General features: G+C 35.5%; 5 protein-coding genes and 2 long non-coding RNA genes across 11 annotated transcripts; 2 read left to right on the forward strand and 5 right to left on the reverse strand.

Moving 5' to 3' along the window:
• Positions 1-280: 280 nt before the first annotated feature.
• On the reverse strand, positions 281-3,276 carry LOC143180276 (uncharacterized). Its single transcript, XM_076379890.1, has 4 exons — positions 2,882-3,276; positions 2,034-2,309; positions 1,124-1,339; positions 281-1,023 (listed from the first exon to the last, which is right to left on the reverse strand). Exons 1-4 carry the CDS (start codon positions 3,143-3,145, stop codon positions 547-549), a joined length of 1,233 nt encoding a protein of 410 aa, XP_076236005.1. The 5' UTR covers positions 3,146-3,276; the 3' UTR covers positions 281-546.
• Positions 3,277-3,883: 607 nt separating this feature from the next.
• Pex3 (peroxisomal biogenesis factor 3) lies at positions 3,884-5,168 on the reverse strand. Its single transcript, XM_076379891.1, has one exon. The coding sequence runs from the start codon at positions 5,018-5,020 to the stop codon at positions 3,884-3,886; it is 1,137 nt and encodes a 378-aa protein (XP_076236006.1). The 5' UTR covers positions 5,021-5,168.
• LOC143180085 (mitochondrial import inner membrane translocase subunit Tim8 B-like) lies at positions 5,164-6,404 on the reverse strand. Its single transcript, XM_076379616.1, has 5 exons — positions 6,393-6,404; positions 6,310-6,320; positions 6,154-6,202; positions 5,893-6,105; positions 5,164-5,322 (listed from the first exon to the last, which is right to left on the reverse strand). Exons 1-5 carry the CDS (start codon positions 6,402-6,404, stop codon positions 5,164-5,166), a joined length of 444 nt encoding a protein of 147 aa, XP_076235731.1.
• Positions 5,499-7,429, forward strand: LOC143180279 (uncharacterized). Of its 4 annotated transcripts, XM_076379893.1 has the most exons (4): positions 5,499-5,536; positions 6,055-6,180; positions 6,702-6,806; positions 6,873-7,429. In XM_076379893.1, the coding sequence occupies exon 4, from the start codon at positions 6,970-6,972 to the stop codon at positions 7,294-7,296; it is 327 nt and encodes a 108-aa protein (XP_076236008.1). In that variant the 5' UTR covers positions 5,499-5,536; positions 6,055-6,180; positions 6,702-6,806; positions 6,873-6,969; the 3' UTR covers positions 7,297-7,429. The 4 variants fall into 4 exon arrangements, with proteins under 4 accessions (XP_076236008.1, XP_076236009.1, XP_076236011.1 ...); XM_076379894.1 differs by lacking the exon at positions 6,702-6,806 and having other exon boundaries at positions 6,863-7,429; XM_076379896.1 differs by lacking the exon at positions 6,702-6,806.
• A 76-nt stretch (positions 7,430-7,505) lies between these two features.
• On the reverse strand, positions 7,506-7,826 carry LOC143180280 (uncharacterized). The gene is made up of 2 exons (XR_013002103.1): positions 7,694-7,826; positions 7,506-7,610 (listed from the first exon to the last, which is right to left on the reverse strand). It is a non-coding gene; the product is annotated as an uncharacterized LOC143180280 (long non-coding RNA).
• A 1,534-nt stretch (positions 7,827-9,360) lies between these two features.
• On the forward strand, positions 9,361-23,443 carry LOC143180821 (uncharacterized). Its single transcript, XM_076380803.1, has 3 exons — positions 9,361-9,770; positions 21,994-22,318; positions 23,124-23,443. The coding sequence occupies exons 2-3, from the start codon at positions 22,009-22,011 to the stop codon at positions 23,441-23,443; spliced, it is 630 nt and encodes a 209-aa protein (XP_076236918.1). The 5' UTR covers positions 9,361-9,770; positions 21,994-22,008.
• On the reverse strand, positions 10,756-11,778 carry LOC143181035 (uncharacterized). 2 transcript variants are annotated; one of them, XR_013002218.1, is made up of 3 exons: positions 11,518-11,778; positions 11,056-11,236; positions 10,756-10,986 (listed from the first exon to the last, which is right to left on the reverse strand). It is a non-coding gene; the product is annotated as an uncharacterized LOC143181035 (long non-coding RNA). The 2 variants fall into 2 exon arrangements; XR_013002219.1 differs by lacking the exon at positions 11,518-11,778 and having other exon boundaries at positions 10,862-10,986; positions 11,060-11,225.
• Positions 23,444-25,182: the final 1,739 nt, after the last annotated feature.

Genomic DNA, 25,182 nt, shown 5'->3' on the forward strand with positions numbered 1-25,182 from the left:
CGTTTTATCATAAATATATACTATGTAATCTATGTATTCATCACAGATAATAATCTGACTTATTCTGACAATTATGTAAAAGAAAGTCACCATTAAAACCTTGATATCTTGTTCCAAAATACATGTCTTGCTAAAAATAATTATTAAAGACAAAGGTATTATATAGCTTACTTGCGAAAAATAATATATATTTAAGCAAGAACAAGATCCATTTTCACTGACTGTAGAACAAAATATTTTTATGAGTGTTACGCTAATTTTACAACTCTTCGTTTCACGAATATTAAAAAAAAAAGATATATTTACAAATACAAGACAATAAAGAATATTTTTGTCAAAATACTGTATCACTCTCAATAGATCTTGCTGCGCGATTAGTAATGGAAGTGAGAATACGAAATGTAGTTCTCAGTTTTATTTCTGAACATTGATAATTCATAATCACATAATTGACGTAAACGTTGTAAAAAATTGTATTATACATAAATTTGTACATTATACTTATTAAAGAACATCGTATTTTCACTTTCAATCGTTTTCTATATTTTAACATGGCACGCTACAATCGTTCGACCTCATCGATACAGGCAATATATTCGGCTCATTTAAACCGAGAATATCTAAAAATATTTGAGTTGGATTCTTAGTTTCTATTCCAGCTTGCTTATAGTCTGAATTTTCTAAGCTCTCTACACCTAAATTTGTACCTAACACAGTATTATAATTAATCAGTTTCTTAAGAATGTTATTCACATTCTTGCTATTTCGCATAAGTTTCACAGTATTTTCATGTTCATCTTGGTAAATGATATTATGTTTTTTCTCTTTGGCTTGATAACGCTTTTCTAAATCTAATGCATGCTGTGCTTGACTCTGACCTAGCTTTGCTGCTTCGACGAAGTAACTACGTGCCCTATCTATATCTACTGAAAAGCCACCTTTTCCCTGAGCATGGAAAACTCCTAAATTATATGTAGCGTCTGCGTGACCTTGCTGTGCTGCATCATAGTAATACTGTGCAGCCTGAAGAAATAAATAAAAAACATTTAGTCTATAGAATCCTATGTAACTTATCAAATTTAGTATTGTAGCTCATATGTGATGTTAAAACAGAATATCATACCTTTGCTTGATCAATTAATGTTCCAAGACCTAATTCATAACATAAACCCAAATTGAACATACTAGCAGCAGATGATAGCTTAGCGCCAGCACTAAAATGTTTCATGGCATCTTTGTAACGTTTTTCTTCTAAAGCTGTTAGGCCGTAACGAAGTTCATACTCGCCCATAGCTAATTTGTGAATATTAGCAAATTCATCTGTAGCTTCTTTGAGAGCCTAGGGATGTATAAAAAAATATGTATTAAACAAGGTAAGATTGAAAAATTGTTTTTTAATTTACAATTCTACTGAGTGTTCCTATAAAAAAAAATATTTCTAATAGACTACAAATAAGGTATGAATAATAGGTAGTTAATTGAACTTCTTAATAAAAATTTGCTATTTCGTGCTACATACAAAATTTAAAAAAGTTTATTTAAAATTAATACTTTTATTATGTTACAGTGTCATTAATAATACATTTTTTGCTTTCACAATTATATTAATATTGAATAGCTTGAAACATGTTTTGGGAAAAGGAGATAAAATAAGAAAATCTTCAAGGTTGTATTTTTTTTAGAATTTTACACAATATATTATGCAATTAACACTTTGTTACAATAGGATACTAATAGTACAGACACTACAAAAAATGATTAACAAAAATAGCAATTACAACTGGCCCTGAGCAAGGTAATAAAATTAAATTGCATATTAAAAGCTACAAATAAATAAAATGAGAACTGTAATTGCTATTTCAAGATACAAAGAAATTTTAACAAAATTGTACAAAAATTTTGAGAGACTATTTAAGATTACAGAGTATGGTGCAATAGAGAAGCATATGTATTCCTCAAATTATTGAATCTAGTACTTATTTCCAGTTCTATTTATATCATAAATTATAATGTCTACAGAACAACATTCTCACCTCTTCAATGGTGATTGGACCAAATGGTTTATCTGCTTTCCATTCTGTGTCTGTATTGTCTTGAGCATATTGCTTATTGTTGTTTCCAACACAATTAGTAACAGGTAGGATGTGTTTTGGCCTTAAATTCAATACTTGACCAAATAAATAAGAAATACGAGCTTCTGGTAATTGGTAAAATTTGTTTCGTAAAGAATTGCTCTTCTCCTTCTCAAAGAATCTTCTGCGGAGACATAATGTTTGGCACATCACCCATCCAATGGCCAAGACACCAGACTGTTAAAAAATTATTATAATTCTATTATAAGTACATAATTCTAATACCAAATCCTATTTGTTCTATCAAGTATAAATAATCCTAAATTAATTTATTATAAAATTTCAATGAAACTATTATGCATTTCTGCCTTTGGAGCTTCTAGTACTCTGAAAAATTAGATTCTTGCAAACATTTTTTGAACTAATTCATTTACACAATTGAATACTTTATAGTCTTAACGGACCTTTAGTAATAATTTTCAAAATTAATACTCAAACTCTACAAAACCAAATTCAAATATTAAATTTTACATTTTTGAAAAATATGAATGTCACATCCCTATAAATAACGACAATAGTTTAAACTTTTAAGTTAACAGTGCAAAATAAATTCATGCAAATAAGATTCAACAGAACTGAACAATATCAAATACAAAATAAAATTACATATAGATCTTTGAAGAATATTCAACATTAGCAAATTTCTGAATTACAATTTGAGTTGTACATGTCAGCTGTACATATCAAATCATAATGCCAGATGTGGAAGATTACAGATAAAAAAGATAAACGCAAACGGCGCAATTTACCCATCCTACGGCTTCCGACCAGGTGTATTTCGTATTCCATTTGGAATCGTATTCCTTGTCTTTGGCGCCGCCAGTTTTTGTTGATCCGCAGAATTGTTTATTAAAAGCTGAGAAACTCGGAGCAAGGAATTTGTGGTTGCACGTCAAATTGGTTTTAACCTCGTTCTTTGCGTTACTATCTTGGGAAGTTTGGGAATAAACATTCGTACGGCATGCACGGCGTTCCAAAGTTTCGCGAATACCACGAGTCACATATTTCCACATTTTGTTGAGTTGTTAAAACGAAAGAGAAAAAATGAATAAAACTGAACTAAAGTTTGATTTTCAGCGCGACCTTACTATCACCTACATGCGCCTGCACCTCGCGAGGAAGAGCGGCGCACTGACCAGCACTGACGCAGTGATTGCGAATTCTGAAATCAACTCGCGCGCAATCGCCCTACACGCGATTTTTTAATTTTCGACTTTTTTCTTTGAAGAGATCTTGCTAATTGTTGAGACTTAACGTTAATGAAACAGTGCAGAGAAAATGCTAAATCGTGTCTTTATTATTCAGAAAGTAAGGTGATTATAAATGCTTGTTGCTTACATTTTCTAAATAGTTGTTGGAAAAGAAAACGAAATAAAAAAAAAGCATTTTCGAAAAGTAAAAATATATTATAATTCCTTGAGGATATTACATGCCATAACAAGAGGATTGAGACATATTTTTACAATTCTATTTTTATATTATGTATAACTGTAGTAATTCTATTACTCGGACGTTACAAATATACAGTTGAATGAAAAATTGCGGTGGAGTTTCTTTCCATGGTTCGAACACGTTATAAATACATATAACAGAAATCTTGCTATGTACTATAAAACATTTGCATTTTGCTTTTAAAATGTAGAACAATGTGTTTATATTTGAATTAGTCAATAGCTTAACCTTCTTAGGCAATAAGTTTATAATGCCACATGATATTCTGTTGTATAGTTTGCATGTTTGCATTTTACAACTTAAAAACTAAATGCTTCATAAATATTTGCACCAAGTGTTTTAAGTTCGTTATTTGTTATTAAACGTTGTAATAAATCTGTTTGAAAATCTTTTGGCAATGGTTTGTCTGGCACTTGCCCATTTATTATTGGAATTATTTTAGCCATAGGCATCGACACTTTATTGATATTAACAAACGAATTGATGTGGTTCATTTCTGAATTGTTCTTTTCTCTCCAGCTCATGTGATTTTGATTTGATGTTCCTGGTACTGATATACCATTTGGACTTTTGCCATTTTCCATTGTAGGAGGGCCAGTGAAAAATGCAGAAATGTGATCCACTAATAAACTAAATCCGCTTCTAATATTACTTTGAGTCAAATTCTGTACTTCTTCACTTTCCAGCAGATCTAAAGTCTCATTAATTAATTTCAATACTACAGACCCTTGCTGCTCGTCATAGTTTGGTTGCAGCATGTACTCTGCAAGGTTTTTTACTGGATCCCTTGAACTGTCTGCAGATATTGACGAAGTTATTGCCCAATATATCTCTTCTAAGTCTCTTAAAGTTAATTCATCTTTCAAGGAGATCGAAGCTGTAATTTCTGCAACTTTGTCTTTTATAAGTGAACTCAATTTCGTTATTCCATCACGCATGAAATGACTTGAGAGTGACATATATTTTGTCTGCATAACATTTTCTGTAGGTGTACCATTGAAATTCTGCAAGTCCTTATAGATATGACCACCCATTATATTAAACTGAATCCTTATCAATGTAGCTAACATTGCATATGAATATATTATTACAGCTGATCTAGTAATTGCTAAAACTTTCAGTTCATTCCAACATGCAACTTTATCGGTACAACCATTTCTCAATTTGTCCACAATACTTTCTGTGTCTAAAACTTTTATTACTGCATCTCTCAAAGTTGATGCAACAGACATTATCATTTGACTGCATGTTTTTTCTGTACATTCAAAGTACTGTCGCCTCTTCGCTTTTTCCAGCATTTCTTTTATCTCTTTCTCTTGCCATTCTCGAAGTTTTCGCTGTGTATATCTAATGAAAATAACACTGCCAAGAACAATGCTGCCAAATATAAACTTTCGTCTATGACGGCTCACAAACCCACGGATTCTCGATAACATTGTTCAGAATAAGTTATATAAAATATATATGAGGTACAAAATGCTACATACTCTGTATCATAAATAACGATAAGATATTTGATAGAACTTAATTATAAGGTTTTCTTAACAGTGTAACAGTTTACTGCACTTCCATTTCCAGCTTATAAAATACGTTTCAATCTGCTTGTAATAAAATTTGTTGTGTCTATGAATCTCTCTACGCAGTTCTTAAGACACTGCTCAACCTTTGTACCCAAACGAAAGGAAGGACTGTCAACACAGATTTCCCAACAAATATCAGTTATTTTGTATACCAATTCCTGAAAAAAAGAAGAAAAATTACACTTTAAATATTAATAAAAATTGCTTATAGCTACATGTTACACAGATACACATTGAATAACTCGTTTAAACAAATATATATGTGTATACATATACTCTTTACGTGCACATGAATCGACCTAATACTAAACGTAACCCATTGTTAAAAAGTACGGTTACAAACATTATTGGACGTTCATAGGGAGTTGTATCGTACGTAATTACGGTTATAAAAAATGGTAAAACCGGTTACACGTTTCACATTTCTCATGCTTAATAATAAGCAACGTGGAATTACACTTCACATTGATAATTCATCTAAATTTTAGTAGATAAAACAGATGTTCCCACGTATCCAAAATTAAAACGCAAAAACATACCGACAATTCGCGAGCTAACCTGAATCTGTTGTGTTTTAACTTCGGTTTCTATGAAGGCTTGAAATCTTTCATCAACCGCACCTCCCGACCTTTGTCCCTCTATAAAACTCATTCTTTAATTCACACCGCACTTTTAATACTGAAATAATGAAAACATTCGACCTTTAGACTGTTATCTTTCGTACGAACCTTATTCCAACTTTCATGTTCGCTAAAGGCCAAAAAGCGGTGGTCAGAAACTTTTTGCACATCGGTTATTTTTGTCAGAGAAGTCAACAGGAAAGGATGGTTCAATGAGAAAGTTTCGATAACGTTAATACTTGAGATTAACGGTGAACTTTCTACTTTTAGGTTGAATATTAGGAATATTTCATAGAAAGTAGATGTAATTGTGATTATACGCTACTGACCTCTGGACGACAGTGTAACGAGACAAATCTAACAATTCACAGTCGATAAGAAAGATCTTATCGTCGCGTAAGTATTAATTTGTGTTATTCTGATAAAAATAATCCAAACGTAAATCTCAATCAGATTAGTACAGCGTGTAGAAATTTAATTAATAATTAATGAAATTTATAAAATGATTCATTCTTATTGGCAGACCTATTTGGAAACTTAGAATAAATTTGAGAAAAATTAATCACTAATATATGTAGTTCATAAAAAATATCCCCAGTTCAGATAACTTTTGTTAACATATATGTTATAGAATTATGAATATCTATACTTATATTTTACTATATCAAACATGTTCATCCATAGAGCAAGATTTATGTAATTTCACTATTCAGGCATATTCTTATAGAATTAAAAAGTATTAATAATTATAATTTATACATGAATAATTACAGTGCTCTTTTAAGTTATTTTTATACTACCTTAATTTAATGTGATTATTGGTTCAAAGGTTGACACGTATTTGCACCTTTTTAAATGTAGCACACGTAAAACCTTGTTATAACTTGTCAAGAGACCCGCACGTTTTTCTACTTCAGAGTTCCACTACTTTCTAAAAAGGCTTTAATTAACTGTGAAGGAATTTGCAAAAAGAATTCGCTAGATAAAATGAAAATCGTTCTCACGTCAAATATGTACAATAGGTATCTGGTTTTGCTTACAGTAAGTAAAGTAACATGTTATTTAAATAATACCTAAGTTTGTTACAGATATCGTTACCAATGTTTTGCCATTATGACTACATGCAGTACTCAGAGTATGCGTTAATTATGCACATAGCCACGTGAAGTCATTGCGAACGACCTGATGATTGCAGAGTATTGTGACTTCGTTAGGAGATGGAGGGGAAATATCGTGACGTCAAAAGAGATCGGAGGACCAGAAGGAACGGGAGGATCGGTGAAGGACGCTCTTTTCAGCCGAGAGACCAGCCTTCGAGCGGACTCACGTGCAACTTCCCCTTCCGCCTCTGACCTCCTCGTCCTCCTTTTCCTTCTTTTTCTCGATTGTCAGAACGTCGAAGCTTTCTCTCTTGCTCCTCGGCTCGCCTTTCTGCACACGGTCGGTCCTCGAGCCATTACTTACATACTTGGGTCCCTCTTTCACGCCTTCCTGGAAAACACGGAGACATAAACGGTCTCGATATCCCGTAATTAATACAACAGGAAAGAGGGAGACTCTAGCGCTACTGTTTATAATTGTTTACCTTGGAGGTCATTCATTTTAACGAAGAGAAAAATAGTATTTTTGAAAAAGTACACGTGTACATAATTTTTTTTCGTCATTATACATTTCTTGACATTCTTTCTTGCTTTTCTTGTGTTATATTTAGATGAATGTAGGAAACGTGTAAGTTTACCCTTTATTGTTACATGTTAATCATTCAGACACAAAGTTGGCGCTGGATGGTATTTTGCGAGCTTTCTGTACCCTTATCATAAGCCAGACTGTAAATTTAGAAAATAAAGTGAAAGTTTAGGATCAAAGGGAAATTGAATATCCGAGTTAAACACAATTGAAAATAAAGTACCGTGATATATAATTAAAGTTAAATTAGCTCGATGAAGAGTTTCCGTGTTGCCCTCTTTGCGCAGTGTTGCAGAGGTTGGATCGTTGAAATACCAACACGTTAAAATTTTTATTGCACAACTTTGTTGCATGATTGATAAGGATATGCTCAATTTCATTTAACTTTTACAATATTGGTGAATTATAATAATAAAAGTGAAGAAAAAATACTATAGATTAGACAGAATTATTATTATTATAGGTTATAGAAAAAAATAATATTAAATGTCATTTCTTTTTCTTTTGAGAATTTTTTCTTCGAAGACAGCTGCGCTATTAAGGACAGGCAGCTGGAAATTAACGAACATTATCGGAGAAATAACCGGAAAACGCTCAGACAGTTGATTATCTAACAATACAAAAAGAGGTCTCCGTGTGACCACAAACGGAAATTTCTCAAGTCCCTTCGACGAACGTCGCTATGACGTTCATAGTCGAGACCACGTGCCGTCTGTGAAACTGTAATCCTCCGTTTGCTTTGACATAGATTTCGCATCCGACGACATTTAGAACGATTTGTGAGGCCGACGAGGAAACGCTTGTCGCAACATCTTATTGAAACCTTACAAAATCTTGTCTGTGTCGTGTTATCAGATACCTCCATTAGAGTTCTACATTTCAAATGTAGATACATACTCCGAAAATGTTATTTGAAATACCATCTCATGGTATGGTTGTTCTATTTCATTCGTATATTTGAGATACTGACTACTGTAAAATGTTAAATAATTCAAATTGATAATTTATGAGAACCACGTGGGTGCAAATGCGTTAACCTCACATTTATGTATCCTCGTGACAGCATACATTTTAATTGCATGCATCTAATATTCTAACTCTTAATAAGGTTAACAAAAGTAGATTTTGAGGTATTGTTTGTCCTAATTTCGATCTCACGTAATTATACGTTCATTCTATGTTATATTTGGTAGTATCGTAATTGATGTAGTTTTTGTAACCAAAGTATAGAGGTACCCTGAAGAATGCAATCACGAAATACTAAAATAGTATTACTATGCTATTATGGTTCGTACGAAAACATAACCCCCATATTTTCCCATAATTCTCTAAAATAATTAGAGGTTAACAGAGGCGCCAAGGGTCTTCTTTTATTTATAAGTCGCATGGCTCAATAAAAACAGCCTCTCTACCAGAGGTTAAAGAGTTTTGACACTTCGACAGCGACAAGAGCGTTAGAATTCCATGAAGCATATCGGCGTACAGCGATAAGAATCTCAGAAGACGCGAAAAAAATTTTCTAAGTATTATATCCCCTTCACCTAAACCCAAAACAGTTCCATTTTATTTCCTTCTCTTTTGTCGCCGATAACCAATATAAGCAGCTAAATCGACATTAGACTTTAATTCAAAAACAAATCCCATATTTTCTGAGAAACTCTCCACTGTGCGCCGCTCGCCTCGCTTTCCCGCGGAATCTTTTCGAAGATCCCATTCGAGGAGTGGGGATGCACGTGCCGCGGCTTTTGTTATCGAGATTGTAATATCGAGACCCGAGGCGCGTGCACGACAAGCGTGCATCTACGCACGCGTGGCCGTGTTTGCGCGCCACCACGAGGGGGGATAAACATGGCGCGGCTCGATCGTTGTCAGTCGATTCTCAGACGCCGATGGGGCTGGATCGTTTCCTCGTGCCGGCGAAATGTTCGATCCTCGTGACTGAAACTTTGCGAAGAAATTGTGTCGCTGCGTTAAATATCACGTGACACCATTTTCAATCCTGTTTAAGCAAATTTGAACAGTTTCGGTAGTTACCGATTACGTAAAAATCAGAATCTCCGCGTTGAGTGACGTTTACGAGTTTCCTTCGGCGACGGTTCGAAACGCGGTTCAAGATCGAATTGTTTAGAGATCAGAGTTCAGGCATTACGTCGCGAATGTGATTTTGCAATCGGTCGACAATATTGAAGTCGGCGATATTGAATCTTCGTGGTGATTGACAGCAGAGGAAGAGAATCTGTCCTCAAGAGAATTCTTTTGAAGAATCTTTGGGTTACGTTCCATAGATATCCTTTGAATAGGTGAGTTATGTCATGGGTTCAGATTCTGTATAATAGTAGGTATTACGTGAGATGTTAATAATGACTGTGTCGGAATGAATTTGGAATTAGTTTAGAAATTCTATGTAATAGTAGTGTATGCTGAGAAACGCCACTTTTCGGGTTAGAATTCATCTTTTAGAATAAATGTAATTTATATCGCGTAGAAATAAATTTGTAATGAGAGCTGAGAATGGAGGAGTGTCATGTGTTCCTTTCTCCATTTATTACACTTATTGCATTACTAGTGTGTACTGCACACAGCCATTGGATTAATATTTGAAACATAGTCGAGCAAATACGACACGTTCTTTCTGATATACAGACCACGTGTGGCCTAGTTTAACCACTTTTCCTATCGCAAACAATGTTTTCTTACATGACGCATCATTTTCCGATGTTTTATGTTATTAATTAATAATTTGTCGCAATGTATGCTTTAGTAAGTGTATCGTAATCATTGACTGATAATTTATGTAGGTATCATGATCTGTAGGTCGAGGAAAATTCATAGATACTTTGATTCATAACTGCGAGAGTATGAATGCGAAACAATAGATAATTTTAATAGTTGAAATTGATGAATGGAATAATAATAGTAATGTGGCAATACATGGGTAAATTGTGTGTAGCATATACATTTGTATTTAATTAGAAATTACTTGAGATAAAGTATACGTGTCCTGTTAAACTTTTTTGCAAACCTAGCTGTCTAAAATGGCGGACGCTATCTCGTAAATGGGTTAGCTTTACTCGAATGTTTAAAGAATGTTTCGTACGAGGATTAACTACTGTTGAATTTTTCTAATAAATGAAGAATTAAAATATATTAATTACTTTCCTTCAGAAATTTGTATCTTCGAGACCTCAAAAAATTTGTCAAACTAAAATTCTATCTAAAAATACTTCAATACATTTATTTTCGAATAAACATAAATTTCATCTACATGTACAAGTTACTAATTTACTACCAGAAAAATTCTTCGCCCGATACTTTGTTTCGCTCTTCAGGTGTGCTTAATTGTTCACCTGTAGGAAATTATCAATGAAAATTTCGTGCTTTCGGAAGATCGTACGTGTCCATCGAATACCTCGTTTTCGTTAATTGCGCAACGGATTGGCAAACTATACGATTCTGCTCTAAACATAACACGCGTCACCTCGTACCCACCGACAGGCCAGGAGCTGTCCTGAAAGACTAAGCCCACGCTTGATTTCACTTAAGTACTTATTTTAGTCCAGACTAGTAAAATGTGTGCCGATATACCTACGTGATCGCGCGTGGACGACATTTAACACGTGGACAGCACAACGAGGGCTGAAACGACTGCTTATCCGGGAAGGTCAACGAGAATTTCAATACGTCGCGTTACGATCTTTTTCCTTATTTCACAAATGTCTGACTTCCGTCACGCTTATAGATTTTTATTTAATTTTTGGAGTATATTCTGCAGCCAGTAAGAAACATTTATGCATGTTTTACAAGCTTTGATATTTTAGGAAATTTTAATTTTTTCCTGAAGATTATCTCAATCTTTGAACCAGATATTTAAATTACTTTATTTCTAGTTTAAAGATAATTCTCATTATTCTTCATGGCTTCAAGTCTCACAGCAAGATCAAATAAATTTAAAGTTACTTTTAAAGTCATTTTAGTTAACTATTTTCATTCAAATAACTGGTCACATTTGGTATATATATAAAAGAAGGATCACAAAAATTGCCTTACCTTGCAAAGTGCACTGAAAAGAAATATTTAGTTAGTAATCGGATAACAAACTAATTCGGGAGGAAAGTACTTGCTTATTGAAATAAGTTACGATCGTTTAAAAAATTGCTATTAATGAGTAACGTTCCTGTTTGAATAATCGTGTTCAAATGATCTTAATTGAATAATGCCCAGGACTAGTACCCGAGCAGACCATTTTTTTTGCATACGTAGAGGTCAATTAGAGCTCTTTACACGTGCGATCAACGCCACTGACGTTCCTGCTCATCCAGAGCAGTTTGTTAATGCATCGAAACTGGTGTTACGCAGCGTTACTTGCGCCAGAACACGTGTAACCCGTGTGACGGTCGTTGAAGCTTGCAGATTTATGTGTCACGTCGTTGATCGTGTTACGAGATTGTGTCGTCAGAGCACAATCTATCGATTTAGAAGGCGGAAGAAATCGTCGCATGGACGGGCACGTGTGCCTCTGCGTAATTTCCTTGGTTCACCATGTTTTCAAGAATCGCTCGATAAACGTCCCCTAGACTCGTTACGCAATTGCTTTCTTAAAGTCGCACAGAAATTTGAAAACGTATGCAAATCTGTATCAGCACGTAGCCCATCGTTATTGCATAATAGGTTTGTATGAACTATCTTGTAAGTCCTAAGTAAGCTGAAATTGAGGTTCGTTTTCCATAATGTTTGAAAAAATAATGTTGGCAGTTTTTGTTATCTTAATTGAGCTATGGCTGCCACTCCGTTTGGGAGTCACTAAAATAATTATTATTAATTATAATTATTATAAATTATTAAAATAATAGTAGATTACTATTAAATACTTATTTATATTCTTTTTTATGGGTGTAAGTCTGTTCCCAATCATATTAAAGTAAAACGATTATTATATTTCGAACTGTTTTGTTGATAACCGCGTGGTTAGAGCTTCATAATTACCATTTATTGCCATTGCATTGAATCATCCTCTGACGTTGAGTCACCTGTCTCATTGTTAAAAAAACGTGTGCATAGACACGGTACTAATATCCTGATAGCGGATCACAAGGTGAATCGGTGCATTTAATCTAGTTCAGGTGACGTGATTATCGTATCACGATGCTTAATAAACTATAAACCTGCATCTGATTATGAGTCAATGACATGTCGAGAAATTCTATTAAGATTTATTTATTACCACTTTTAGCTAACGATGTCCGCTGCTTCTAATTTAAAATTGGTTTGACTCCACACACGTGCAGATTTTTTATGTGCCATTTCAATCATTAGAAATGTATCGATAGTGAAATTTTTTATTTCCCTGCTGCAATTGTAGGTTTCTATCGTATTTCAAAAATAGTTTGAATGAATTCGTTTGGTACTTATTTTTACAAAATTCTATAAATGAATCATTTGTTTCATATAGTTTTTCTTTATTATTCTATACAATTTTAATTTCGAACTCTGTGCAGAGGTTTATTCTTCATTGAAACTGACTATAGAAGAAGGGACTTGCTTGAATCATTAACTATTTAAACAGATTAGTTGATACCAATCTCTTGTTTAAATATTGTTTCTTGTTACCCTTTCATCCGACGACAGCCATCATTCGTTACCTATCAGTTAACCATTTGTCAACTGTCTGTCAGCCGTCTGTTAGCGATTCGCCAACTGTCCATTAGTCAGTCGTTCGTCGAAATATTTTTCAGTGGATTCTGCACAGTGATACCCATACTATCCATCTCTATACCAAAGTCACTGTAAGGAATTTCGATGGACAGTTGATGGACAGTTAGCTGCCTCTGTCTGCAAAGTTAGTTTAAGATCTTCTTTGGTCCATTCACCTAGTATACAGGAAGTATGAAGCAATAAAAATAAGTGTCCAGAAATATTCAATTCATTAACATAAAGAATTCTCTACAATCCAAAATGAAACGAACTGAAAAAAATAAGTCCACGAAATGTACAAAATTCTACGAAATATCGAAACTTAAATACACTTTATAGTATTTGGAAGAAGAAATAAATTTGTAACTAGGTTGCACTTCTCTAATTATATATATAAAAATCTGAGTTTGCATAAACATTCGCAGTCTAGTAATATTCATAAGTTTATAACGAGAAAATAGTGTTTCCAGTCACTTAATAGTGTCGTTCCTTAGGATTCCAAAATGTCAAGCTTCAAAGTTGAAGAATTTAAAATTGTACTTGGGTCTTACCACCTCCTTTCCTCTTGCAGATCTTACAATTAAAATCACGACGAATTTTTTCTTTTTCTCATGATTACGCGTCAAAGGGAGCCGTGTTGATCCACGTGACGCACAGCGTGCGATTGCAATTGTGGCCAACGTGAGGTGGCAACGTAACCATTCGCTCCGCTGGATATTTCTTGCAAAGCCGAGCCACGTTCCTCCTGCTTTAATTTCGTTAAGTGCTTTAAACACGTAACAGTCGCGGTTTTGTATCCGGCCATTGTCACATGGATCGTCTTATTGTCAGAAATTCGATCACGCTCAAACTTTTCCACTGTTCTAAGCGATCACTTCCGGTGGATATTACCTATATCTTATCGTTTCTTGGATTTCAGTAATTCCAAGCCTGTTTGACCAATCCTCTGGTTCTAACTTGATTCTTAAACTAGATTGCTGGGGATTTTTTAAAATTACTTACAAATGTTTTTCTCAGATTTAAGAGAAACAGTTCGAAATTGGAAAATTTATACATTTCAGTGTAGTCTGAGTTGTATATTTTCAGAGCTCTTGTGTCAACGTAAATGGTTGAGAAGTTACAAGTGCTCTAAAAGTAGTTAATCGTAAAAAAAGAAGTGTTTTCATGGAACTTGGTTGTGTGGGTCATATTGTGGAGGGTAAACGTTACTTCTTCGAAGCTAATTCTAATTTTACGAGCAAGTCTGAGATTGAAGGTCGAATGAATGCAGTATGTGGTGTAATTTTAGCAGAGGGCTTTTTTATTGCGTTCGAACAATAATAATCGAAAGATTAGCAAACAGGGTATCTTTTCCTTAGAAGTTTCTCCATTAGTAGCAATTTAACGATGTATTACTGTATTGTAAACGTTCTATAGCTCATTTACAAAGGCAATTTTGAACTCGTATCACTTGACCCAGAAACAGACAATTAGTTTATCACAATATTTGAACCGTTCGAAGCTTCGATGAGCAAAGATAAAATTCTGTTGCTACCTGTTATGTATCGGTGCACGTGTTTCATTTACGTCATCGAATAGCAAATTCTTATCTATGGGCTCAACAGGTATGTAGATTAGACTGTTGCAATGTTATTCCTTTCATTCATGTTCCTATGAATCCACGTGTATACATCATGTATACCACTAGCTCTGCTACCCTAACCCATTGTCAAGTGTTATCATATTCACAGTCCCTGGAATTCTCTTTGAAAAAAGAATCTCCAATTTCCTGGAATTCTTTATCTATATCCTATATGTAATTTTCAATTAACAGAAATTTTTTCTCTATTCTCACAGCAAAGGTTAACGCATATTGTAGAGCCGCATATTTTTTATCAAATCGAATCAATTCTGTGTTATCGTCGCGGTAATCGAGCGATAAATAAAATAAAGCAATCTCTTTGAGCTTTTTCATCTCGCGTCTTCAAAGGAACTTTAAACCCTCGCCGCGATCAAAGTGCACATTATGCGTCGGCGCTTTTTTCTCACCCCATCGCGCTCCTCTCCCCATCGTGAAGCAAAAGTGAGAATCAAAAAGGATGAAAGAAACTGCGTGCAAAAATAGTTACGACGATAGGACAGCGGTGCAAGCTTTAGGGGCGGCACGAAGGGAAAGGAGAAACGAGAGGAGAATAAGATCGTTGATTGCAGACTGCAAGTCCTGTTTGAACGTAGTAACGGGTCTAAGCTAATCGAGAAACAAAAAATGTAACTAATCTCTAATAAAAAATTACTCCGAATAAATTCTGCAAAAATTCCCTGAAATACTACCAACTGCACACTTCAAGACCACAAAATTCGAATACGAGAAAAAAGATTAAAGAACATATTTTCATTCCCAATTATTTTGCAGTACCGTAATTCAGCTAGACTCACGAAAGACTCCAGTGTATTTCAGGGTTAACGTAGTTATTCTTGCATCAAAGCCTTCGCCAATTCACGAGCCCCAGATATTTGCGAAATATCGAAGTTCGTTTCGAGACCGATTTGCACGAACAGTCGTGGCAGAGATGTCGAGTAGCCGTCGCTACGCGAGGGAAACGTTGCCAGACGGCAGGGTCGGTACCTTCTGAGAGGGAGGGGAGGACAAGGGGACATCGTACGCATCCCCCACCGGTACATCACCGAAAAGCACTGCGTGAGGACGCGCAGAGCCGAGGTCGACGAACCCGGCAGCGGTGGCCACGTGTATCCACGGGGAATATCCCATCCTTTTACCGCCGAAGGGCGCGTGTAGCACGAGGAGACGATCGTCAGGCAGCGCGAGCCAAGTGGTGGGGGAACGCTGTGCTCTCATTGCTCGAAGACCGAGACGGGGAGCGATGGTGGGGGCGAGTCTGCACGTGGCTTCGGTTTGGTTCCGTAAGCCCCTCGATGCAGCCGACCTGCAATTCGCTAATCTCGAGAATTCGATTGGATCTGATATGTCTGTCGAGTATGTTACTTTCAGTAGGTACGTCTTCACTACTGATTCTCATGTTATGCGGGGAGTATATTGTAAAATATGTGGTAGTATATTGTATTAGGTGTAGGTAAATTAATTTGGGACCTTTTTAAAGAAAATTGGAATTTTAGTTCTATATCACACGGTATTTTTCTTTTTATTAAATTGTAGGAAATAGATACATACAGGTAGATACAGAAAATTGTTTTAAAAGAGGGGATGTAGTTGAATTTAGAATGAAAATATTAAAAATGAGTTAATTTTAGGACTTAGGAATTAATTTATGTGTATTTGGTATCGTTCTGAATGTTTATAATGCGATTGTCTGTCTACATGTAGAATACTATAGTGTGTCTATAATGTATGTATGGAGAAAGTATTGAATAATATTTACAGGACTTCTGAGAGTATAATATATTCCCATGGAGCTATAAAAGGAAAGCTATAAAAAGAATCGAGTAAAAATAGTTTCACGAGGCACTTTGATTGCAATGTTATGTGCAAATATGAATCACACGATTGTAAATAATATCAGCGTACACAATTATGAAAGATATCGAGAGGAATTTCTAATGAAAGTTGCTACATAACAGGAATGGAGCACTATGAAATAAAACTATTGACGTATCTTTTTATTACCGCGAAAATAATTTTTATATTACTATAGTAAATGTTTTGCCTTTAAAAAATTCCTCGATATACCTGATATACAATAAAGCAGTATAATTAATTTTATAACGTAGCGCCATATTTTATAGCAGCATATTCTTAAGTCACAATAAACTTGCCAGCGTAGAACGTTTGGATAAGTAGGTTAATCGAGTTCAGACCAAATGGGATTGGCAGAACTTGTGGCGTGAATGCAATTTCCGTGAAGCATTGTTCGAACCCCTTCTTTCTTCCGTCTGCTTTCAGCGTTCTGGCGTTCTATTTCGTCGCTGTTAAACATATTTTGCATGGATATGCTCTACAATATCGACGAGCAAACCCAACGATAATTTTTACGTGGACACATGGGTGCGGTTTTTTCACGTCATATCTTGCATTAGATTCTAGGATTAGATTTTATCTGATTACTGTATGTACATTGCGATTTTGAGAATCGCCATCTGTGTTGATTTTTCCCACGGAAATTAAATATAAAGCGTTTGATCAGCTTAATTTACTTAACCGTTACATAACTGTTTAATAAGAACTTCAACCAGAGTTGCAAAATTAGAAATTTTCCTCTAAAGCGGATATCGTAAATGGTGAATCATCTGGCTTATCGACTTTCGTTGACTTTTGATCTCAATTTTCACAGATAGCCTGGGATCAAAGACGGCAAAGTGGGCGTGCCGCTAAGCACGATATTGATAAATGAACCGCGTGCCCACGTGTACTCTAATCGTCTTTACCTAACTCATTTAGTATATGCGTTTCGTTCGTGATTCAGCATGCAATTTTAGTAATTTTATTACCGTACTCCAATACATGAAACTGTATTGTACTTGAGATTTGATGGAGTTAAACCTCAACGTAATTTGACTAATAATATTACTTGTACAGTTGTATATTTTCTTGTACAAGGCAATGGTATTACTGAAATTAGGAAAGGGTAAAAGTATTAAGGAGCTTGACGAGAATAATGCGCGTTTATCGTTTTATGAAGCTGCTGCAGAAGGAAATGGTTTCAGCCAACAAAGAAAACGCGTTTGTGGTTTACAGAAAGTAGTCATGAATCCTTTGAAAGTTGTATTTGAGAAAGTATGTACATGGATTGTGCTTTCTGTTGCGAGAAGCCTTTTCCACGACTGTTTATTCAGCTCTTTTCGCAGACTACTGCAGGGAATGCTCTTATCTCGGTGTGAATGTATTTTGATTACTGCGTTATTGGAACACGAAGGGAGAATATTAATCTGGTGGAAGCGTTTAAAAGTAGACTTTGAAAGTAAACTTACATCATTGTGATTCTACCGCGAAATACGTAAATTTCCTTTCAGCTTTACGAGACTGAATGCAGATCGCAATGGAAACTAAGCTTGTAATTAGCATTCTTGTAACATATTTCGCGACGTAGTAACACAGTCATTTTGGAGGTGATAAATTTTGAATGTATCTCACGCGAGATCTTGGACAGCTCGTGAAACGGTAATAAACGATCGATAATGTTGTCACGCGGGCAATCCAGTCATTCTTATGAGCTTCTGATATCGACGGCCTGTGCACGCTTGGATTGAATAATAAGATTCTACTATTTCAAAGCACGGGACACGTGCACGTGTGCGACGGGCAGCACGTGTTGCGTCGAGTGTAGTAGAATAGTCAGAGAGGCAGGTTAAATAGGAGACCTCTATCAAGCACGCGCATTTAAAAGCAATTTAAGACAAACTTGTTTATTAATCTTTCGTTTTTATTCATGCATTCTCGTGGCTTTCTAGTTTCACTTAATGTATTAGACATCCTTTTTGCCATTGTTTTTGCTACGTACTTTGCTCATTCTACTTTGTCACTGATTCTACTTAAAGTAGAGGCACTCTATTTGTTATGTTTAGTTTTACTTTATCTGCTTGTATTTAATTTACTTGAGGTGAATATTCTGTTCATATTACTCATTTTATACAAACTATTCATTCTACACAATCTACACAATCTACACAATCTACTCAGTCTACTCATTCTACTCATTCTACCCATTCTACCCATTCTACCCAGACTACTCATTCTACTCAGTCAATGCAGTCTACTTTGTCTTCTCATTCCACTCATTCTACTCAATCTACTCAATCTACTCATCGACCTCAGTCTACCCATTCTACTCAATGTACTCGTGTTACTTATTCCATTGATTTTACCCACTCTACAAATTTTTACAGATTCTACTCGTTCCACAGCGATTCGTACATCATTTTAATTAGTACAGACGTCTGTGCTTGACGTCGCTAAATTAAGATAACATATTTTGTAGCACCAGCATTAAGATTTCGATCTAGCAAAGACACTGTTACAAAATAATGACAACGTTAATCTGTATCCTTATCAACTGACGAGATTTACAGGAAAAATACGGTTAATTATACCCTTGAACGTGCATGAATCTCATCAGTGTTTTTATATCGGCGTTATTTTTGTCGCGATGCTTTCAAAAGCGACACGTGCTGGCGTGGCTTTTTCAGTAACAATGGCAGCGAAAAATCGTGATCGTTCACATGAAAAAAGTTGCATTCCACGTGTAACGTTCCAGAGGATGGACGCGAATGCCCGTCGCGGATATAAATACAACGATGCCGATGAACTGTAAGCCCAGCACGTGTATCGATGAAATTTTTATACATACTCTGCACAACGCCATCAAACTTTTGTTCCTCGCGCTCGACGTATCCGATTTCAGTCGCGTGGAAGTAAAAATCTGGGATGATTGATTCGCGACCGCGACTCGGTGGATCCCATACGAGTAAATTGATGCTTCGCTAAGAGTAGTGTTTCAGTGGTTTACAGTTTATCGTGTGAGATATACTCGTGCATAGACTCTAATACTCTCAGTCTTCAAATAATGGTGAAACTAATTTCTCAAATATTTTCTTGTAATGAAAATTTCAAATTAATGATATTTAAGTAGTAATTTACTGTATTGTATTAGTATTATTAGTAGTTTTAAGTTATTGAAATTATTTTAGTACAGTGTAGGTATTAATTTTAATAATGGAGAATATTTAAAGATTAAAACAGTAAATGTTTCAGGTTCGAACTTTCCAAATAAGTGATACTGTGAGTATCACAGTATCATTGTGAGTACAATTGTGAGAGGTGTGAAAACCAATATTTATTTCATTAACAATTTTGTAAAGTGTCTTCTGCAGACGTAGATTCGTAAATTTTTTACATTCTGTATATTCAGCACTATTAGGGTGACTCACGACGAATTCTTAGAAAGTTATTATGAAGTTCATACATGACACGTGTCCGCGGTCGTAAATATAGCGATATCGACAAAGTAAAGACACACGTGCGCCCTTCTTTACCAAAGGCCTTGCACATCCCCCTAGTTTTACACTCAACTCTACAGTTCCATCGCATTATCTGGCAATTGCACTTTTCCTATCTAGACTTTATCGTAGAAAGTTCGCACGCATGCACTCTCTTTTATAGCATCATAATGATTTGTGATCGTGGACGTCCCTGCTGTTATTACGCCTTATTAAAAATGCAATTCTACCATTACATCGTTTCCTATACTTTAATATATTACATACTTTCCAATTGCACTTTAATTGAAACCAATTTAGAAAATATTTAATACGATATTAAATGAATAACTATTACTCTAATGTTGCAACACTATTGAAACAGTTTGGGTGTCACTCTAAATTCACGAAAAACTCAAAATAGAGTTTCTTTAACTTTAAAAAAGAATTATTTTGAATTCATTTTCGTATTGATACTTGAATAGCCATCACAATAGATTGTTTTATCATAATTGTATAAAGTCATATACTTTGCAATCGTGTAAAAATTGCCATCCATCATTGGCACAGGAATTAATCTGTTACGTAAAACTTCATTTCCATGATACACTGATCAGAAAGATTTCCTCGAGTGTTAATCCAGCGGTTGAGTAGCGCCAGAAACGTGGAACGAGTCGAATATTCAGCACGTGCGCCCTTATTGAAGGCCACCCAGTTCCCTCGCTCTTTTTCCCCTGATGCAACCCCTCTGCAATTCTGAGGCATCCCTCGTTGGCCTTATTCGTACGGGGAAATAGTTCCTGACGAACCAACCGGATTGTCGAGCCGCCACTTTCACCGGGTGCGAATCCACATGTCTGACACCTAAGATATATCACGACTCTGCTCATCCCCTGTCACGGTGTGTTTGTCACAAATCGAAATTACCATTAAGCTCCTTTTATCTTGCATCACATACACCAATGGTACAATAACTAAGAGCATAGTAACCACCTTGAACGATTTTTGTGGAAGAAAGATATTTGAAAAAAGAATCTTATTCAATTCATTTACACATCGTCTATCGAGCTACTAGATACTATACAGTAAAATAGTATGTATAAATACCATACAGTAGAACTGAAATAAAATCGTTTTTCATCAATCACTATTGATTACACTCACTATTGCAAAATTCTTATTACTTTAATCTATAGTTATATAAATCGACATTAATGCAAAAATTTGTAGGTACCTAAAAGTTACAGGTAAATCTGTTTCCTCATGTGATCACATCTGCAAATAATTGAAGTTAAAGAATTTAGTCTGTTTCTTTTTGATAAGTTTGCAATTTTCAAAAACATATTCCTTTAGAGTTTTGTAATGTCTAGAATTTTTCCAAGCTCTCAGAGTGCATCGTGCATACTGAAGGATTGCATCCGCGTGGGCTTATCCGTTTTTTCTCGCGGCGGTTATCAGTGTCGTTTCACGGTCGCACGTGGTACGACGAAATCCCCGAGGTCAAACCAGCAGCCGTGTACGTATAACCGGTCGAGGGGAGACGAGAAGTCGTGTCGAGGCTCTCTCTGTTGCTTTATTTCGGTGCAGGCACGTGCACCGTTCACAGTAATCAGGTCATCGCCTGCATCGATCGCGTCGCCAACCGGTACGAATGCACGCGTGTAATTTATCACCTAGACAGGCTACCATGTGTATACATGTGTTTATATATTGACGATCTTTTAATAGTTTGCGACGGTTTCTTGCACGCTTCTTAGGTAATTTGCTATAGTCTTTAGGTGCTTCTTCAGGAAGACCATCACCTTTTCACATTATCAGAGAGTGTAAGACTAGATGAAGAAGATAATTTTTAATAAAATTAATAAGGTATAATATGTAAACAGTCTTTTCACATTCTTCTTGCAGATTTTTCGCAGTGAAATGGCTCCGACCGTGTGCTTGTCGGAATTGCCAGTAGCGAGGAAGCCAGTGGTTCCCTGCTCGCGTCGACGGCGAAGGGTTTGCAATGGAGCCATAGTGAAACAACAGAGGTTAGAGCTGAGGACGATAGATCTGAACGCTCTATCCCGCGAGGCGTCTTTAACGCCACCAGAGAGTCCCCTCTGGGAACCAGAATGTCCCAATGACTCCTGCGCCCCAACCATCGTCAGTTCGTCCTCCCCTACCATTTCCGCTCGGGTTCCAGCGGACGTTGAACAACAGTGGAAAGTGTTCCTGGCTCGACGAAAAGGTGTGATTTCTAAAGCACTACTTGGAATTAATGGCAGCACCTTGATCTAGGAGTGTCTGGATTAAAGGCAGCTGAGTTTGGAGTTGATTTTATCGATCGGTGTATTTTTTACATTTTTTTTTTAATCTCTTCAACGACACAGCGATGGTCAATAAGTCCATGAAGGACGAAACTCTTCTGCTCTTAATTCTAATCACTCTCCTAGATTGCTAAGTGCTTTGTTAATAGCCTACACTTGCACCAAACACGTATACGTCTCTGTAGAGTATATTCAACTATCTGAAACACAATCTCAGTTCCGAAACAGTAACTGGATCTCTCTTAATCTACTTCAGACACTTATTCATACTTTCCGTGTCGCGAGTTCGTTCACACTTACGACTGAGAAGGTGAATAGCTTGTGAAATGATTTAACGATAAAACAAGTGGTACTGTGATACACGAACACATTCGATAATATCAACTTTATTACATCGAAATACTATAACTAACTCTGCTTATCACATCGCCAGCAACTCTGACATAATTTCATACAGTTCTTCAGCAACGATTATTTCTTGCCTTTGGAGAACATTCCTCTATCAATATGTGGAATATTTTGCTAAGAGGATTTTTGAAAATTGGAATAACTGATGAAATTACAGTAACACCTATACAAAAATTAAATTAGAATACCTATTACCTAGCACCATCTAAAATAATCTCCATATTTTATCGAATAACATCACACGCTGTATACACAGAAACATATATTAACATGAAATGAACCCTCTAACAGTTCTAATGTCTTCTGGTGATCTGGCAGGTCTCCTAGACATCGTCGTGCGCACGATGGCCCTTGTGCGACGGAACAACATCCTCCAAGAAAAAGTGAACGCGCTGCGCGACGAGATCCGCGAGTTCATCCATTCGGTTCTGAACAATCCCGAGAACAAATGTTTGCAACAAAGACTGGACACCTTAGACACCAGGGACACGGATGTCTCTTCCTCGACGGAGACGACTGTACCGAGACCATCGCTACCACCGACTCCAGACTCTACATGTTCCTCGTTAGACAGCGTGACGACCACTTGCGATGGTAACGAACATACCACCGACAGGTCCAGTGACGATGAGTCGTAAACTAGAATATATACATATGTGCAAGAGAAAGAGGTAATTTACCAGATGAGATCGAGAGAAACGAAGCACTGGAAAAATCGAGGTTGCATAGTCCTCGAGAGTCGACGATAACAGTCGACGTTTGGTCATTCGAAAACTGACAAGATATATCTACGAAATGTCCTCCTCCAATTTTAACGAAATTTTTATTTATAGAATTCAGGGAACTTGGAAATAATCTGTGTTCCTTTATTTTTCTCTATTCCACAAATTTGCAGTTTCGTTGAAATTGGTGGAAGGTGCTCTGCGGTTGTATTCTTGTAAGTTTAGAGGTTTTTGGATACGTGTGGTGAATATGGAGTGAGAATTTGAAGAATGCAGGTGATGTCTGCGTTATTTTGTATTAAATATACAGAGTGTACAAGTCCATCAACTCAGGCGAAGTTTACTCAATAGAATATGCAGGATCGATTTTGAGTTGATTTTAGTGTTTAAGTAGAGTTTCTTTGTTCGTGAGTCGATTTAAGCTAAAACACTCTGCGAATTCGTGGCTGTGAAATTTATATTCGCACGTGTAATTTTGCCTCTTTCTCTCGTTTACGAAAGCAACAGATTTTGCTGTAGATATCGTTCGAATAAGTTAATGACTGCGCATCTTTTCGAACAAATGGTCTGTCGATAGGATAAAACGTGTTTAATTAATGAATATACTGTAAAGAATCAGTCGTTCAACTTTTCCATTTAAAATGACGAAGATTTTGTTTAAGGCTCTTACTATCCGAAGTACTCAAACTTTGAATCCACATTCAAGTTATAATAAGTATTTTGACTACTTGGATAGTAAGATACCTCGATAATAAGAGCTTTGATTTTCTATTATCTACTTATTAAATCAAAATACTTTCGAACCGAGTATTGTATTGGTACTGATAATAAAAAAGATATTCTGAGGTTGCAAAGGAACCGTGTATAAATTGAATGTTTATTTTTAATTTATTTATAGATAATGGCACGTAAATAATAATACAAAGAAGAAGAAAAGAGAGCATAGTTTGTTGAGTTGCTAGAATTCAAATAAGATATTTGTGCGCCATCAATATAAGATTAAGAGTAGTCTGCTATATTTGTTTCTGCTGATTGATCACAATCTAAAGATAAATACTTTGAATTTCACCTTTTACTCATATATACTGGTCCCTTTGTAAATACAGTACTTAGGAAATATAAAGATTAATAAACCTTTAAGAGAGGTTTGACGTAAATATTTTTCTAATAGCAAACCTCTTTACTTACTAATTATGGGTGATATGTATTTTGACATACTTCGCATAATTATCAAACCTAAAAGCAATGCTGATCCTATAACTGTAATTTGTGATTGTACGATAATCATAGTATTTTCAGAGCATAGTTTACAAATCGTGCTGATTGATATATACATATGTGATAATAAATTCTTCTCACTCACTATTCATGATTTTAGTATTTTTCAAACTGTCTATTCTGATGAATATTTCTTATCTACACACTTCGACGCACGAATGTCATTTTTAATGCTTTTATTAAAATTCTCTAATATTTTTTATACACATCACATGCAATACATTACCTTATAATAAGATGATTAAAGAAAAGTGATAGTTTTTATTATAAGGTTGTGTACTGCTTTATTTTGTAGTACTGCAAAAATGTTTAATTATTAGAAAAAATCAATATCTCCAAATTCATTATTACTCATAATTCATTTAAAATATCTAATC

Source organism: Calliopsis andreniformis, chromosome 6 (assembly GCF_051401765.1).
Source record: "Calliopsis andreniformis isolate RMS-2024a chromosome 6, iyCalAndr_principal, whole genome shotgun sequence".
Taxonomy (NCBI): Eukaryota; Metazoa; Arthropoda; class Insecta; order Hymenoptera; family Andrenidae; genus Calliopsis; species Calliopsis andreniformis.

Bases quoted from the DNA above. Each gene is read 5' to 3' on its own strand.
- LOC143180276 (XM_076379890.1), bottom strand. From the start codon at position 3,145: ATGTGGAAATATGTGACTCGTGGTATTCGCGAAACTTTGGAACGCCGT. The intron at 2,310-2,881 runs GTAAATTGCGCC...ATTTTTTAACAG, and splicing joins GGTCGGAAGCCGTAGGATGG to TCTGGTGTCTTGGCCATTGG. The intron at 1,340-2,033 runs GTGAGAATGTTG...ATACATCCCTAG, and splicing joins GTCCAATCACCATTGAAGAG to GCTCTCAAAGAAGCTACAGA.
- Pex3 (XM_076379891.1), bottom strand. From the start codon at position 5,020: ATGTTATCGAGAATCCGTGGGTTTGTGAGCCGTCATAGACGAAAGTTT.
- LOC143180085 (XM_076379616.1), bottom strand. The intron at 6,106-6,153 runs GTGAATTGTTAG...AGAGGTCAGTAG, and splicing joins TAAGATCTTTCTTATCGACT to CGTATAATCACAATTACATC. The intron at 5,323-5,892 runs GTTCGTACGAAA...TCTTTTTTTCAG, and splicing joins AACATGAAAGTTGGAATAAG to GAATTGGTATACAAAATAAC.
- LOC143180279 (XM_076379893.1), top strand. From the start codon at position 6,970: ATGATTGCAGAGTATTGTGACTTCGTTAGGAGATGGAGGGGAAATATC.
- LOC143180821 (XM_076380803.1), top strand. From the start codon at position 22,009: ATGGCTCCGACCGTGTGCTTGTCGGAATTGCCAGTAGCGAGGAAGCCA. The intron at 22,319-23,123 runs GTGTGATTTCTA...GTGATCTGGCAG, and splicing joins GTTCCTGGCTCGACGAAAAG to GTCTCCTAGACATCGTCGTG.